At 47.5% G+C, this 13638-nt stretch overlaps 1 protein-coding gene across 1 annotated transcript in view; it reads right to left on the bottom strand.

Annotated features, from left to right (window-relative positions):
• Nucleotides 1–9368: 9368 nt before the first annotated feature.
• LOC126199115 (myrosinase 1-like) overlaps nucleotides 9369–13638 on the bottom strand; it is a 94778-nt gene continuing 90508 nt past the window's right edge. The window contains exon 6 of the mRNA XM_049935870.1: nucleotides 9369–9522. Within this exon, the coding sequence (XP_049791827.1) occupies nucleotides 9396–9522 (127 nt within the window). The 3' untranslated portion in view covers nucleotides 9369–9395. The remainder of the gene's footprint in view (nucleotides 9523–13638) is intronic.

Here is a 13638-nt window from a genome sequence, read left to right as displayed (position 1 = left end):
ACACTACTCACTACTCTACTCTCGCTCTCGCGACCCGACACACTAATCGATAGTTGCCCTGTCGACCTGTGTGAGTGCAAACTTAGTAATAAGGGCCTGCGGACCCCTTACAATCTGCACCTCTGGTGGCCCACCAATACCGTAATCTCTACCAGGACTACAGTGGGTCTGCGCTGTGATGACCTACCTACCAATACTCTTCAAAATTTCGACTGACTCTGCTGTGGGTTTGCTCTGTTGTGGACCAATACCTGTCTGCATGTCAAGAGTCAGCACTGTCTTTCCGTTGGAAGGACAACACTACTTCTTCAAGATTTCATGGAAATCCACTACTTCCGCGTGCATTTTCATTTACTGCTCAGACTTTGAGAAAAAAACACTGCAATTTTACTGTGATGGATGATCAGAACTGTCTTTATGGACAGTGAGAAAATTTTAGCTTTTGACCAACATTGTATCAATAAGTGTGTGCATTTGATTTCTTCGTTATTGTAAATGTGAAAAAATTTTAAGAAATAGGTAGTGGCCAGTGCCCAAAACAATTTGTAAAATTTTTTTGTGGGGAGCATGGGGGCTATGTAAGTAGGCTGTTTAGGATTTTTATATTGGTAACGCCACGTAGCGCTCTGTATGAAAATCACTGGCTGTGCTGTGTGCAGTCAGTGGCTGGTTGGCATTGTTCTAATACTCATCATTGTAGTCTTGGGCAGCTGGTGTTAACAGCGCTTAGCGTTCCGCAGTTAGAGGTAAGCCGCCAGCAGTGGTGGATGTGGGGAGACAGATGACGAAGTTTTGAAATTTGTAAGACTGGATGTCATGAACTGCTATATTCATTATGACTTTTGAACACTATTGAGGTAAATACATTGTTTGTTCTCTATCAAAATCTTTCATTTGCTAACTATGCATATCAGTAGTTAGTGCCTTCGGTAGTTTGCATCTTTTATTTAGCTGGCAGTAGTGACGCTCGCTGTATTGCTGTAGCTAGAGTAACGAAGATTTTTGTGAGGTAAGTGATTTGTGAAAGGGATGGGTTAATATTAGTCAGGGCTATTCTTTTGTAGGGATTTTTGAAAGTCAGACTGCGTTGCGCTAAAAATATTGTGTGTCAGTTTAAGCACAGTCTTAATTAATTTTTCTAAGGGGACGTATCAAGAGGAATGTTGGAGGTGTGACACAGATGAAGCATTCACAGTTAATTCCAACCGTCTAGCGTTTCCGCTACTGATGCCACGACGAATTACATCTGACAAGCACTTGTCGAAGTCATAGGACATAGAATCGCTACTGTATTGAGTGTTTTTGTGTGTGTGTGTGTTTGTAGAACTACATGCAGCGTGAAAATATAACTACATGATGAAGTCTACGTACTTACTTAACAGACACATCTGCTGTACCAAAAATCCCAATTTTAAAGAGAGGCTTCAAGGAGGTAAAATACATTCGGACTTTATTTTATACACTGATCAGCCATAATAGTATGACCGCCAACCTACTGTCGATATAAACACGTCCAGGCGATAGCAGCGTCGTCTGGCGAGGAATGACTGCTAGTCAGACATACGCACTTTGCATGTAGTATCAGCGAGCGTGCTGTCCGTGTGTAGAATAGGGAAGGGGGGCGATCGATCTCAGTATGGCCGAGAGCAGTTTGGTGGCCTGGAGGTTAGGCACGAGCGTTTCGGAAACTGCGCGACATGTTGGGTGTTCGAGGAGTGCCTGTGGTTCAAATTCAAATTACTCCGAGCACTTTGCGACTTAACTTCTGAGGTCATCAGTCGCCTAGAACTAATTAAACCTAACTAACCTAAGGATATCACACACATCCATACCTGAGGCACGATTCGAACCTGTCACCGTAGCGGTCGCTCGGCTCGCCAGAACCGCACGGTCACTCCGGCCTGTGGTGAGTGCCTTCAACACGTAATGAAATAAAAGTGAAACCACATCCAAACGCTGTCGAACTGGGCGTTCACCCCTTGGACGTCGTAGGCTAGGCTACGTAATTGGCCGAGAGGCCCCTTGCGGGGCAGGTTCGGCCACCTTTGTGCAGGTCTTATTACATTGGACGCCACATGGGGCGACCTGCGCGCCGGATGGGGATGAAATGATGATGAAGACACCACAACACCCAGTCCCTGACTGGAGAAAATCCGCGACCCAGCCGGGAATCGAACCCTGGCCCGTAGGACGGCAATCCGTCATGCTCACCACTCAGCTATAGGGGCGGACTGGCAGACTGGTGAAATAGTACAGGTGGCAAACAGTGGCGGAACTAACATCAGACTTTAATGTCGGAAAGACTGAAGATGAGTGAACACACACGCCGGCCGGAGTGGCCGAGCGGTTCTAGGCGCTACAGTCTGGAGCCGCGCGACCGCTACGGTCGCAGGTTCGAATCACATGAGAGGAAGCTGAAAGGCACGCATTAAGCTCACGCAGGCTGGCGTGAGGTCTGGAACAGGACACGGAAATGAGACTAGTAAAAAAGGTACGTAGCTTCTGGAATACTTAACTTTAATACATAATTGGTGAACATCGGTCTGACGGTACATGCATCACAAGATAAATAGCAAATGATAATGGCGCCTTGCTAGGTCGTAGCAAATGACGTAGCTGAAGGTTACACTAACTATCGTCTCAGCAATTGAGAGCGTAATTTGTCAGTGACCCATCGCTAGCAAAATCGGCTGTACAATTGGGGCGAGTGCTAGGAAGTCTCTTTAGACCTGCCGTGTGGCGGCGCTCGGTCTGCAATCACTGATAGTGGCGACACGCGGGTCCGACGTATACTAACGGACCACGGCCGATTTAAAGGCTACTACCTAGCAAGTGTGGTGTCTGGCGGTGACACCACATACAACTCATTTTGCTTCTGATTTTTCTAATATTTACGTTGTTGGAATATCTATTTTGAAATAAAAGAGAGCAAAATTATGCATTTGGAAGCACTATATTTAGCCTGAAAAAAGACATCTGTAGATTGTAAACTTACATAAACGAAATCAATGTGTTCTTGATTCTCTTTATGAAGCTTTTTGCTGCATATTAACTTATACCTTTTTAATTAATTGCAAAAAATCTACGTTTTTGATCTGACGCAGATATACAGTACCGTCTGTGATGCACACGTGGAAAGGTTGAAGGTGAATCAGATCCTGAATCAGATCGTCCCACTACACTCTTTGGTTATGCAACGAAGTCGACAGTGAGAAAAATCCATTTGGACAAGAAACGCAAAGAAAGAGAACATACACGAGTAGTTTTCATAAATTACGCGCTCTGGCCAATCCACAACAGTTGACGACGAGGATTTTGCGTTCTTATCGATATTGCCCTGATTTACTTGTGTCATGGCTTCGCCACAATCTCCAGATGTACTGTCCGAATTTTATCGCTTGCAGAATCAGCAGACGCAGGCCTTATTGGATGCCCTTGGACAGCTCGTCCAGGTTCAACGTGCAATGCAAAACGATGCGGCAGCCGCCGCTCCACCTCTACCGCAGCCACAACACGCAGTTGCACCACCTTTTCGTCCTTTTGATGCTGCACTGGAAAGCTGGACGGAGTGGTCACGCCAATTTGGATTCCATCTCGCCGCCTACAGAATTCAAGGTAATGAACGGCAGCCTTTTCTCCTTTCTTGCGTCGGAGTGGCCACGTACCATGTGGTATAAAATTATTTCCCCGACGCGACGTAGCAACTCTGTCCTACGACGAAAACTTGTCGGCATTAGATGCATATTTTAAAGAATCAGTCAATGTAGTTGCAAAACCGTATACCTTCTTTCGTACAAAACGTACGGCAGGTCAGACTAATAGGGAGTGGGTTGCAACTTTGCAAGGCCTTACTAGGGATTGTGCTTTGGAGTGTCAATGTGGACTCCCTTATTCAGATACTATGGTATGTGATGCAATTGCACAGAACGTTTCTGATGTTCGTATAAGGGAACAGATTTTGAAACTAGTCAATCCCTCCCTTCAACAAGTGATAGACATATTGAATTGGCAGGACACACTTGACTTTGCTCAGGAATCATTTGCAACTTCGCCACCCGTGTGTCAGGTTAACCGGCCCGCCGGGCGAGCTGCACGGAACAGTAAACAGTCCACGCGCCCGGCCGCGCCAAAGCCGCCTGGCTCTCAACCACGTGTACCGCGCCAGCAGGCAAATGCAGTGCTAAAATCATGCCCGTGGTGTGCTACTAGACATTCGCGTGAGAATTGCCCGTCACGCCAGGCTATTTGCTTTTTCTGTAATAAAAAAGGCCATGTTCAAAGTGTTTGCCAGAAAAAGCTCAGAACAGCCACTCACAACCATTCCAGGCCCTTTTCTTCACGCCGGAATCGGAATCGAACCAAGAATACTCAGGCTCGTGAACCTTTGCCCATGGAAATTCATACAGTTCATTCCACTCCGCCCAGTGCCACTCTCTCTAACAGTGACTGTGTTCGTCCCACAAATAGTGTGCGTCGACATCGCCGGAAATCCCGTCAAGTCGCAAGTGATTCTGTACCAGTGTTACTTCATGGTGCACGAGACAGTCGCTCTCGTCGTCAGCAGGACAATAAACTTTTTGTCGACTTGGACATTCACGGCAAACTGATACCATTCCAGCTCGATACCGAAGCTGCAGTTTCACTGATCAATCACGACACGTACAAACAGCTGGGCACACCTCCGTTGCGTGCCGCAAATGTTAAGTTAAGTAGTTATTCAGGACAAGCGATCCCTGTGTTTGGACAGTGCAGCCTTCTTGCAACATACAAGGGACAAACAAAACTTGTATCATTGTACGTCCTTCGTTCATCTTCTGCAGTGAACTTGTTTGGTTTCGATTTATTTCAGTTGTTTAACTTGTCTATAGTCAATCAGGACCTATCAGTGGACCAGACTGTGCCTTCAGACAGTGTTTCTCGTCTATGTGAAGAATTTGCAGACATTTTTGTACCGGGCCTTGATTGCGCTAAGAACTATGAAGCACATTTGGAACCGAAAGTCAACGCGCAACCGAAATTTTTCAGAGCGCGCAATGTTCCCCATGCATTGCGTGATGAGGTCGCAAGAACATTACACGATTTGGAATCACAAGGTGTAACTGAACGTGTGCAGGCTTCTCTCTGGGCAACACCCTTAGTAATTTTGCCAAAACCTTCCGGAAAATTGAGACTTTGTGTGGACTTCAAGGCAACGGTGAATCCACAACTAGTGATAGCCACTTTTCCTTTACCCCGCCCAGAAGATCTTTTTGACAAACTGTGCCCGGGTAAATATTTTTCGAAGTTGGACCTAGCAGATGCGTACTTGCAAATACCGGTGGACGAAGAATCCCAGCGCGTTTCGGTGGTTAACACGCATCTTGGTTTGTATCAATTCAAACGACTGCCATTCAGGTGTGCATCCGCCACTGCATTGTTTCAGCAATATCTGCAAACTGTTTGTGCCTCGGTCCCTACTGCAGCAAACTATCTGGATGATATTGTGGTCTCCGGAAAGACGGAAGAAGAACATTTAGCCAATCTCAGAACATTATTTCAGGTCTTGCGACACAATGGTCTTCGCTTGCGGAAGGACAAATGTGTGTTTTTTTCTCGTGACTTACCCTACCTGGGACATGTACTCAATGCCCAAGGCATACATCCTAGTCCCGAGCACCTCCATGCCATACAAGACGCCTTCGCCGCAAAATTTGAAGCAGCTACAGAGTGTGCTGGGAAAAATTAATTATTATCATCGCTATGTGCGCCACGCCTCTTCCATTTCAGCTCCGCTTCATCGCTTACGCCGTAAAGGTGTTCCGTTCGTCTGGACGACGGAATGCGAACGCGCCTTTCGCCAGTTGAAATCGGCGTTGCTTTCCAATACTTGCCTTACGCCATTCGATCCACAGAAACCCCTTTTGTTGATGGTAGATGCATCGGATTTCGGGATCGGTGCTGTGCTTGCGCACAAAGATGGATCGCACGATCTCCCTATTGCCTTTGCGTCCAAATTGCTCTCGTCTGCGCAAAGAAATTGTTCACAGATTGAGAAAGAAGCATTGGCTCTCGTATTTGGTGTTACAAAGTTTCATGATTTCTTGTATGGTCGTCACTTTACTATCATCACAGACCACAAACCTTTGACATCGCTTTTTCATCCGAACAAGCCTGTGCCTCCACGTACAGCGCAGAAATTCATTCGCTGGTCTATTTTCCTCTCGCAGTACCGCTACGATATCTTGTATCGGTCCACTGCTAAGCACGGAAACGCCGATGCGTTGTCCCGTTTGCCTATTGCTGAGGATAGAGCATTCGATTCTTCCGAACTTGCTTGCATGTTCATTGATTCGGAAACCGATGACGTGGTAGAATCGTTTCCGATTGATTTTCGTCGTGTAGCTACAGCCACAGCTGCTGACCCTGTCCTTGCTACCGTTTTGCGTTTTGTTGCTACGCAACGGGGATCCGTTGGTTCACCGATTTTTTGCTCACAAGGAGAGACTTTTTGTACGACGTGGTGTTTTGCTGTTGCGTTCTGATAATGATCAGTCCAGGGTCGTGGTCCCACGTTCGTTACAGTCCTCTGTCTTACGGCTTCTCCACCAAGGACATTGGGGTATAGTGCGAAGGAAACAACTTGCTCGTCAGCACTGTACTTGGTTCGGAATCGATGCTGCGATTACGAATATGTGCTCTTCTTGCATGGCGTGTGCCGAACAACAATCTGCACCACTGCGGAACTTCTTTGCATGGCCAAAAGCCACTTCCCCTTGGCAACGCTTACACATCGATTTTGCTGGTCCATTCTGGAATGCTCGATGGTTGGTTGTGGTAGATTCATTCAGTAATTTTCCTTTTGTTGTCCGGATGACTTCCACGACGTCATCTGCCACCATCCAAGCGTTATCTGCTATCTTTTGCATTGAAGGTCTTCCACAGACTATTGTTTCCGACAATGGCCCACAATTCATGTCTGCAGAATTTCAGTCATTCTGCACGGCCAATGGTATTCAACATCTGATGTCCGCGCCTTTTTCGCCACAGTCAAATGGTGCCGCTGAACGATTGGTCAAGACTTTCAAGTCCCAGATGTTGAAGTTGGAAGAGTCGCATTCTCGAGAGGACGCGTTATTGTTCTTTTTGTCCTCGTATCGCTCTTAGCCCCGAGATGGTCGCTCGCTGGCTGAGTTGCTCCATGGTCGTCCTCATCGAACCTTGATGTCTTTGCTCCATCCGCCGCATCAGGTTCCTGTGCAGCGGCAGACGCCTGCTTTTGCTCCAGGCGACGTTGTCTACTATCGTCACTATCGAGGTTAACGGCGTTGGCTCGAAGGGCGCATTCTTCGCTGCCTCGGCCGCGCTATGTATCTAGTTTTGGGGGCCTCTGGTGAGGTGCGTCGGCATCTCAATCAGCTGCGCCTCTGTCGTCGCACGGGTTCTGCCGCTCCCCGTCTGCTTTCAGCGACGGTGCCGTCCGGTCAGCGCCCTGGGGACCCATCTACTGGCTTGCCTCAGCCCCAGGTGTTACCGACGCTGCCTTCCATTTTGCCCCATGGCGACGCGCCGCCGCCGCCGCCTGTTCTCCCGCCGGCGACGCCCGAAGTGGACGCGTCGCTGCAACCGCCAAGCGCCTCCCTGGGTCACGCGCCGCCGATCGCTTCCCGTGACCAGCTGTCCTCCGCCATGGACCTCTTGCCCGCTCCGGACCACATGGTGCCCCGACCCGATGGAGGTCGACCCTTCGGCCCCTCCTGTCTCTCTACGGGCGCATACACCGCATGTTGGCGTGCACCCTGGGGTAGATTTTCAGGCGTTTCCTAGCTCCCCTCGGACCGAATGGCAGGGTGCGGGTGGAACAGCCTCGCCTGTTGTTAGGCTCCCCACCTCGTCGCATACGTCAACATGGGGTCCTCCCCACGGCGGGCGGAAGCCTTATACCACAATCGTACGCCGATTTGCGGGGGAGGAATGTGGTGTCACCGCCAGACACCACACTTGCTTGGTGGTAGCCTTTAAATCGGCCGTGGTCCGTTAGTATACGTCGGACCCGCGTGTCGCCACTATCAGTGATTGCAGACCGAGCGTCGCCACACGGCAGGTCTAGAGAGACTTCCTAGCACTCGCCCCAGTTGTACAGCCGACTTTGCTAGCGATGGTTCACTGACAAATTACGCTCTCAATTGCCGAGACGATAGTTAGCATAGCCTTCAGGTACGTCATTTGCTACGACCTATCAAGGCGCCATTATCATTTGCTATTTATCTTGTGATGCATGTACCGTCAGGCCGATGTTCACCAATTATGGATTAAAGTTAAGTATTCCAGAAACTACGGACCTTTTCTACTAGCCTCATTTCCGTGTCCTGTTCCAGACCTCACGCCAGCCTGCGTGAGCTTAAAGCGTGCCTTTCGGCTTCCTCTCATTGTGGGTTGCCGCTCTGGCCAATCGACAACATTGTATTCACAAGAACAGGCAAAATGTCAGTTACGTCATATCATTAAAGAATAAGTACTGTTACTCTTCAACATCTCATCGTAATGAGACTTCCTGAAGAACTGTAAGTGAGATACTCTCTAGAACGTACCACTTCTTGTTGAAGGTGTTGCTCAGGTAACTGATGTAATAAAAGAAAAAAAGCACAGTGTGGTAGCAGCATAACGACTTTGCCGCAGTGGTGTCACCAGTTCCCGTCAGATCACCGAAGTGAAGCGCTATTGGACTGGGCTAGCACTTGGATGGGTGACAATCCGGTCTGCCGAGCGCTGTTGCGGGGTGCACTCAGTCCTTTTTAAGCAAACTGAAGACCTACTTGATTGAGAATTAGCGGCTCCGGGGAGCGGTGTGCTGACTTCGTGCCCCTCCATATCCGCATCCAGTGACGCCTGGGGGGCTGAGGATGACACGGCGGCCGGTCGGTCCCGTTGGACCTCCGTGGCCTGTTCGGCCGGAGATTAGTTTGTTTTTGTGTTTCAGGACTGCACTGTATTTCTGCTTCAGATCAAAAACATGTTATTGTTTTCCATTCATTAAATAGGTGTAAGTTAATAAGCAGAAACACTTCATAAAGAAAATCATGGACACATTAATTTCGTTTATCTAATTTTAGAATTTGCAGATGTCTTTAATCAAAACACATAGCAGGTACAGCCTAGAAGCAGATGTATTAAAAACAGCGCATAAAAATGATGTCATAAGAACAAATTGCGAATTTATCGGTAGCTATTGATTGTGACACACATATAAGAAATGCATTAACTGATTTGTGGAGTACGTCGTAATAATAACATCAATAATGAATACCAAAAGATGCGTGACGGGTAATAAACTAGGACGTGTTACACATTAAAAGAAAAGTTTAGGTACTAGTGTTTTATTTTACTGAAGTACATGGAGTGATACTGTCTCAGCATCTCTAGCGAAAGTACTCTTCTGGAACTCGTCTGGTCCCATAGATTGTGGACATGAAATGTGCAGACTCCTTTGGTGTTCTCGTTCGATCTGGACTATCGAAATCCACTTGGTACAAGCCATATTTCATCCTGCAAATTATAAAATGTAGGTACGTAAATTATACTTGTATATTGCTTCTACATAAGTGAACATTAAAAGTTTATGATTGTCAGTAATGGGATAGCAATGAAATAATGTCGTCGTACGAAATACACTCCTGGAAATGGAAAAAAGAACACATTGACACCGGTGTGTCAGACCCACCATACTTGCTCCGGACACTGCGAGAGGGCTGTACAAGCAACGATCACACGCACGGCACAGCGGACACACCAGGAACCGCGGTGTTGGCCGTCGAATGGCGCTAGCTGCGCAGCATTTGTGCACCGCCGCCGTCAGTGTCAGCCAGTTTGCCGTGGCATACGGAGCTCCATCGCAGTCTTTAACACTGGTAGCATGCCGCGACAGCGTGGACGTGAACCGTATGTGCAGTTGACGGACTTTGAGCGAGAGCGTATAGTGGGCATGCGGGAGGCCGGGTGGACGTACCGCCGAATTGCTCAACACGTGGGGCGTGAGGTCTCCACAGTACATCGATGTTGTCGCCAGTGGTCGGCGGAAGGTGCACGTGCCCGTCGACCTGGGACCGGACCGTAGCGACGCACGGATGCACGCCAAGACCGTAGGATCCTACGCAGTGCCGTAGGGGACCGCACCGCCACTTCCCAGCAAATTAGGGACACTGTTGCTCCTGGGGTATCGGCGAGGACCATTCGCAACCGTCTCCATGAAGCTGGGCTACGGTCCCGCACACAATTAGGCCGTCTTCCGCTCACGCCCCAACATCGTGCAGCCCGCCTCCAGTGGTGTCGCGACAGGCGTGAATGGAGGGACGAATGGAGACGTGTCGTCTTCAGCGATGAGAGTCGCTTCTGCCTTGGTGCCAATGATGGTCGTATGCGTGTTTGGCGCCGTGCAGGTGAGCGCCACAATCAGGACTGCATACGACCGAGGCACACAGGGCCAACACCCGGCATCATGGTGTGGGGAGCGATCTCCTACACTGGCCGTACACCACTGGTGATCGTCGAGGGGACACTGAATAGTGCACGGTACATCCAAACCGTCATCGAACCCATCGTTCTACCATTCCTAGACCGGCAAGGGAACTTGCTGTTCCAACAGGACAATTCACGTCCGCATGTATCCCGTGCCACCCAACGTGCTCTAGAAGGTGTAAGTCAACTACCCTGGCCAGCAGGATCTCCGGATCTGTCCCCCATTGAGCATGTTTCGGACTGGATGAAGCGTCGTCTCACGCGGTCTGCACGTCCAGCACGAACGCTGGTCCAACTGAGGCGCCAGGTGGAAATGGCATGGCAAGCCGTTCCACAGGACTACATCCAGCATCTCTACGATCGTCTCCATGGGAGAATAGCAGCCTGCATTGCTGCGAAAGGTGGATATACACTGTACTAGTGCCGACATTGTGCATGCTCTGTTGCCTGTGTCTATGTGCCTGTGGTTCTGTCAGTGTGATCATGTGATGTATCTGACCCCAGGAATGTGTCAATAAAGTTTGCCCTTCCTGGGACAATGAATTCACGGTGTTCTTATTTCAATTTCCAGGAGTGTAGAAAGCAAATAATGACTAATACAGACTGTAGCTATCAAAACACTTATTAAGCATAATCTAAAAGATTTGATAAATTCACATATGTTTGTAAGCCGTATCTGAGTATCCTGGATTTAGCTTGTGGCAGTGTTATGAACTTTCAGTTTGCTCTGTCACATTACTTTGTAAGAAGAATCAGACTCTTCTCTTTGTTTGGCGTCAATAACACTTTATCAGTCCGCAACTCTAGGCGACTGATGACCATAGATGTTAAGTCCCATAGTGCTCAGAGGCATTTGAACCATATTTGAACCAATTCGTTAACTCTGTGCACATTGTCTGGAGTGTGTGCAGTACGAGGCCTGCCGCTGCGAGGACAATCCTTAATATTGCCGTGCCCGCTTTCGTCACGTAACCTGCCTGCCCACCGACTAACTGTACTGCGATCGACAGCAGTAGCTCCATACACCTTTTTCCACCTCTTGTGGATGTTTCCCACTGACTCGTTTTCACAGCACAGGAATTCTATGACTGCACGTTGCTTCTGACGAACGTCAAGTGTAGCAGCCATCTTGAAGACATGCTGTGACGGTCCCACCCACGGGAACAGGTTGAACTAAGTTTGAAAACAAGCGGGAAGGATGTATCTACACACTGTAAAACTTTCACACATGCACAATGAAAACGGTATTTTTACAAAAATAGTGTGCATTTCTTTTGGAGTGATCCTCGTATTTAGAATAGGAACCCATGTCGGACACGTTATCCAACTACGCTACGGAGCGTCAAATTTATAAGCACCGGCGCCTGTAAACGTATGTATATAAAGGGTGATTCCGTGATGATGTTAAAACTTTCAAGGATGATGTAGACATGAATGAATCAATTTGAGTTATGGATCCCTGTAACGAAAACGAATGAGTCGACAATTATAAGCGAAAACCGTACTGATACCTCTCACAGTGTAATATATGTACCGGTGTTGTTGTTAGTAAGACTGTAGGGTAGGCAACTTCCAGAGGTGGTAGTATGGACCAAAACCGATAACAAGGGCTCTAAGATGCACAGCTAAGATGCCATGAGCACTTGTTCATCTTCGCTAGAGCGTAACACACATCTCCTCTATAGAACAAATGCTTATAGCTTTCAACGAATGCATTTCAGAGCCCATGTTTACTGCACATTTTTTCTTGTTTTGGTCCATACTGCCACCTCTGGAAGTTGCCTACCCTACAATCTTAGCAACAACAACATCGGTACATATATTCCACTGTCAGGGGTATCAGTACGGTTTTCGCTTATAGTTGTCGACTCATTCGTTTTCGATATAGGGACTCATAACTCAAAGTGATACATTTATTCTCCTCCTTCATACTACAAAGTTTGTAATATCATCACGGAATTACCCCTTGTACATATACATACATTTCAGGCGCCGGCGCGCAAAACACAGACGCTCTGTAGCGTCGCTGGATGACGTTTCCGGTCAATGGTTCCTATCAAAAATACTATGTACTCACTTCCTTCCAAACGTTTGTGAGGGAAATTTCCGCACACCGTGAACACAGAAGCCCTAGAAACACAGGGCATAACGGAATACGTGTAGATATTTTTATATGTGCTACCTTAATATGTACACACATTATTTTGCTGGTTATTTTTTCTCTGCACCGGACAGTCTTCCCACAAACACGTCACAAACTCTACGACCTGATCTTTTCTGCACTGTCGAAATCGCATCACTAAATGGACGACACCTGTGCATCCACGCGTCCGGACGTCAATATCTCTCCTGCTGCCAGGGGAAAATATGCATTGTCGAATTGTGTGTCAAATCTTATGGGACTTAACTGCTAAGGTCATCAGTCCCTAAGCTTACCCACTACTTAACCTAAATTAGCCTAAAGACAAACACACACACCCATGCCCGCGGGAGGACTCGAACCTCCCCCGAGAGCAGTCAAAATATGCATTAATGGCTTCCTCTTGCCACATATACTTGGAGGTACAAACCAACCTAAAACATACTACTCCTAATAGCTATAATTATTAGTCTGGGAATAAAGTAAATACTGATGTAAGGTTTTTCAAAATAGTGTGCTCAGTGAGGAATAAAAAATCTGCACTTACATCCATTACACCCTGTATATAAACATGGCGACAACTCAGATTTCACAGAAAAGAAGAAGCCATGAAACTTAGTGATGTATGGACAGCGGATCTCCAGTATCTATTGATAAGTTTTATCTTTGTCAGTCCAAAGTTCGATAATTAAGTTTTATGTTCGACTAGGATTATCTTCACCTATCATGTGTAAATCTTTACCACAGCTCCTTCGCGTGATATTCGTATAGCTCTCCATCGTCCGACCGGCCAGTGGCCAAGACTCTAGAGAACCAGGAGTACCTATGATGATGTTCACGTAGCTCTGTACAAAAAGTGTGGAGCGAAAAAGTTTCATGGACGAGATCAACAACCCATAAGACAGCACCACCAACAAAGACAACCGCTCTTGAAAGCTTTCATTGTACGGTGTTGATAAATCCAACAGGTTTCACACCGAGCGGTTCACTAGTAGAGGCTGATGACC

The sequence above is a fragment of the Schistocerca nitens genome, chromosome 8 (genome assembly GCF_023898315.1).
Source record: "Schistocerca nitens isolate TAMUIC-IGC-003100 chromosome 8, iqSchNite1.1, whole genome shotgun sequence".
In the NCBI taxonomy this organism is placed as follows: Eukaryota; Metazoa; Arthropoda; class Insecta; order Orthoptera; family Acrididae; genus Schistocerca; species Schistocerca nitens.
Note: the sequence above shows the minus strand (reverse complement) of the source record. Positions and strands in the feature narration are given on the sequence as shown.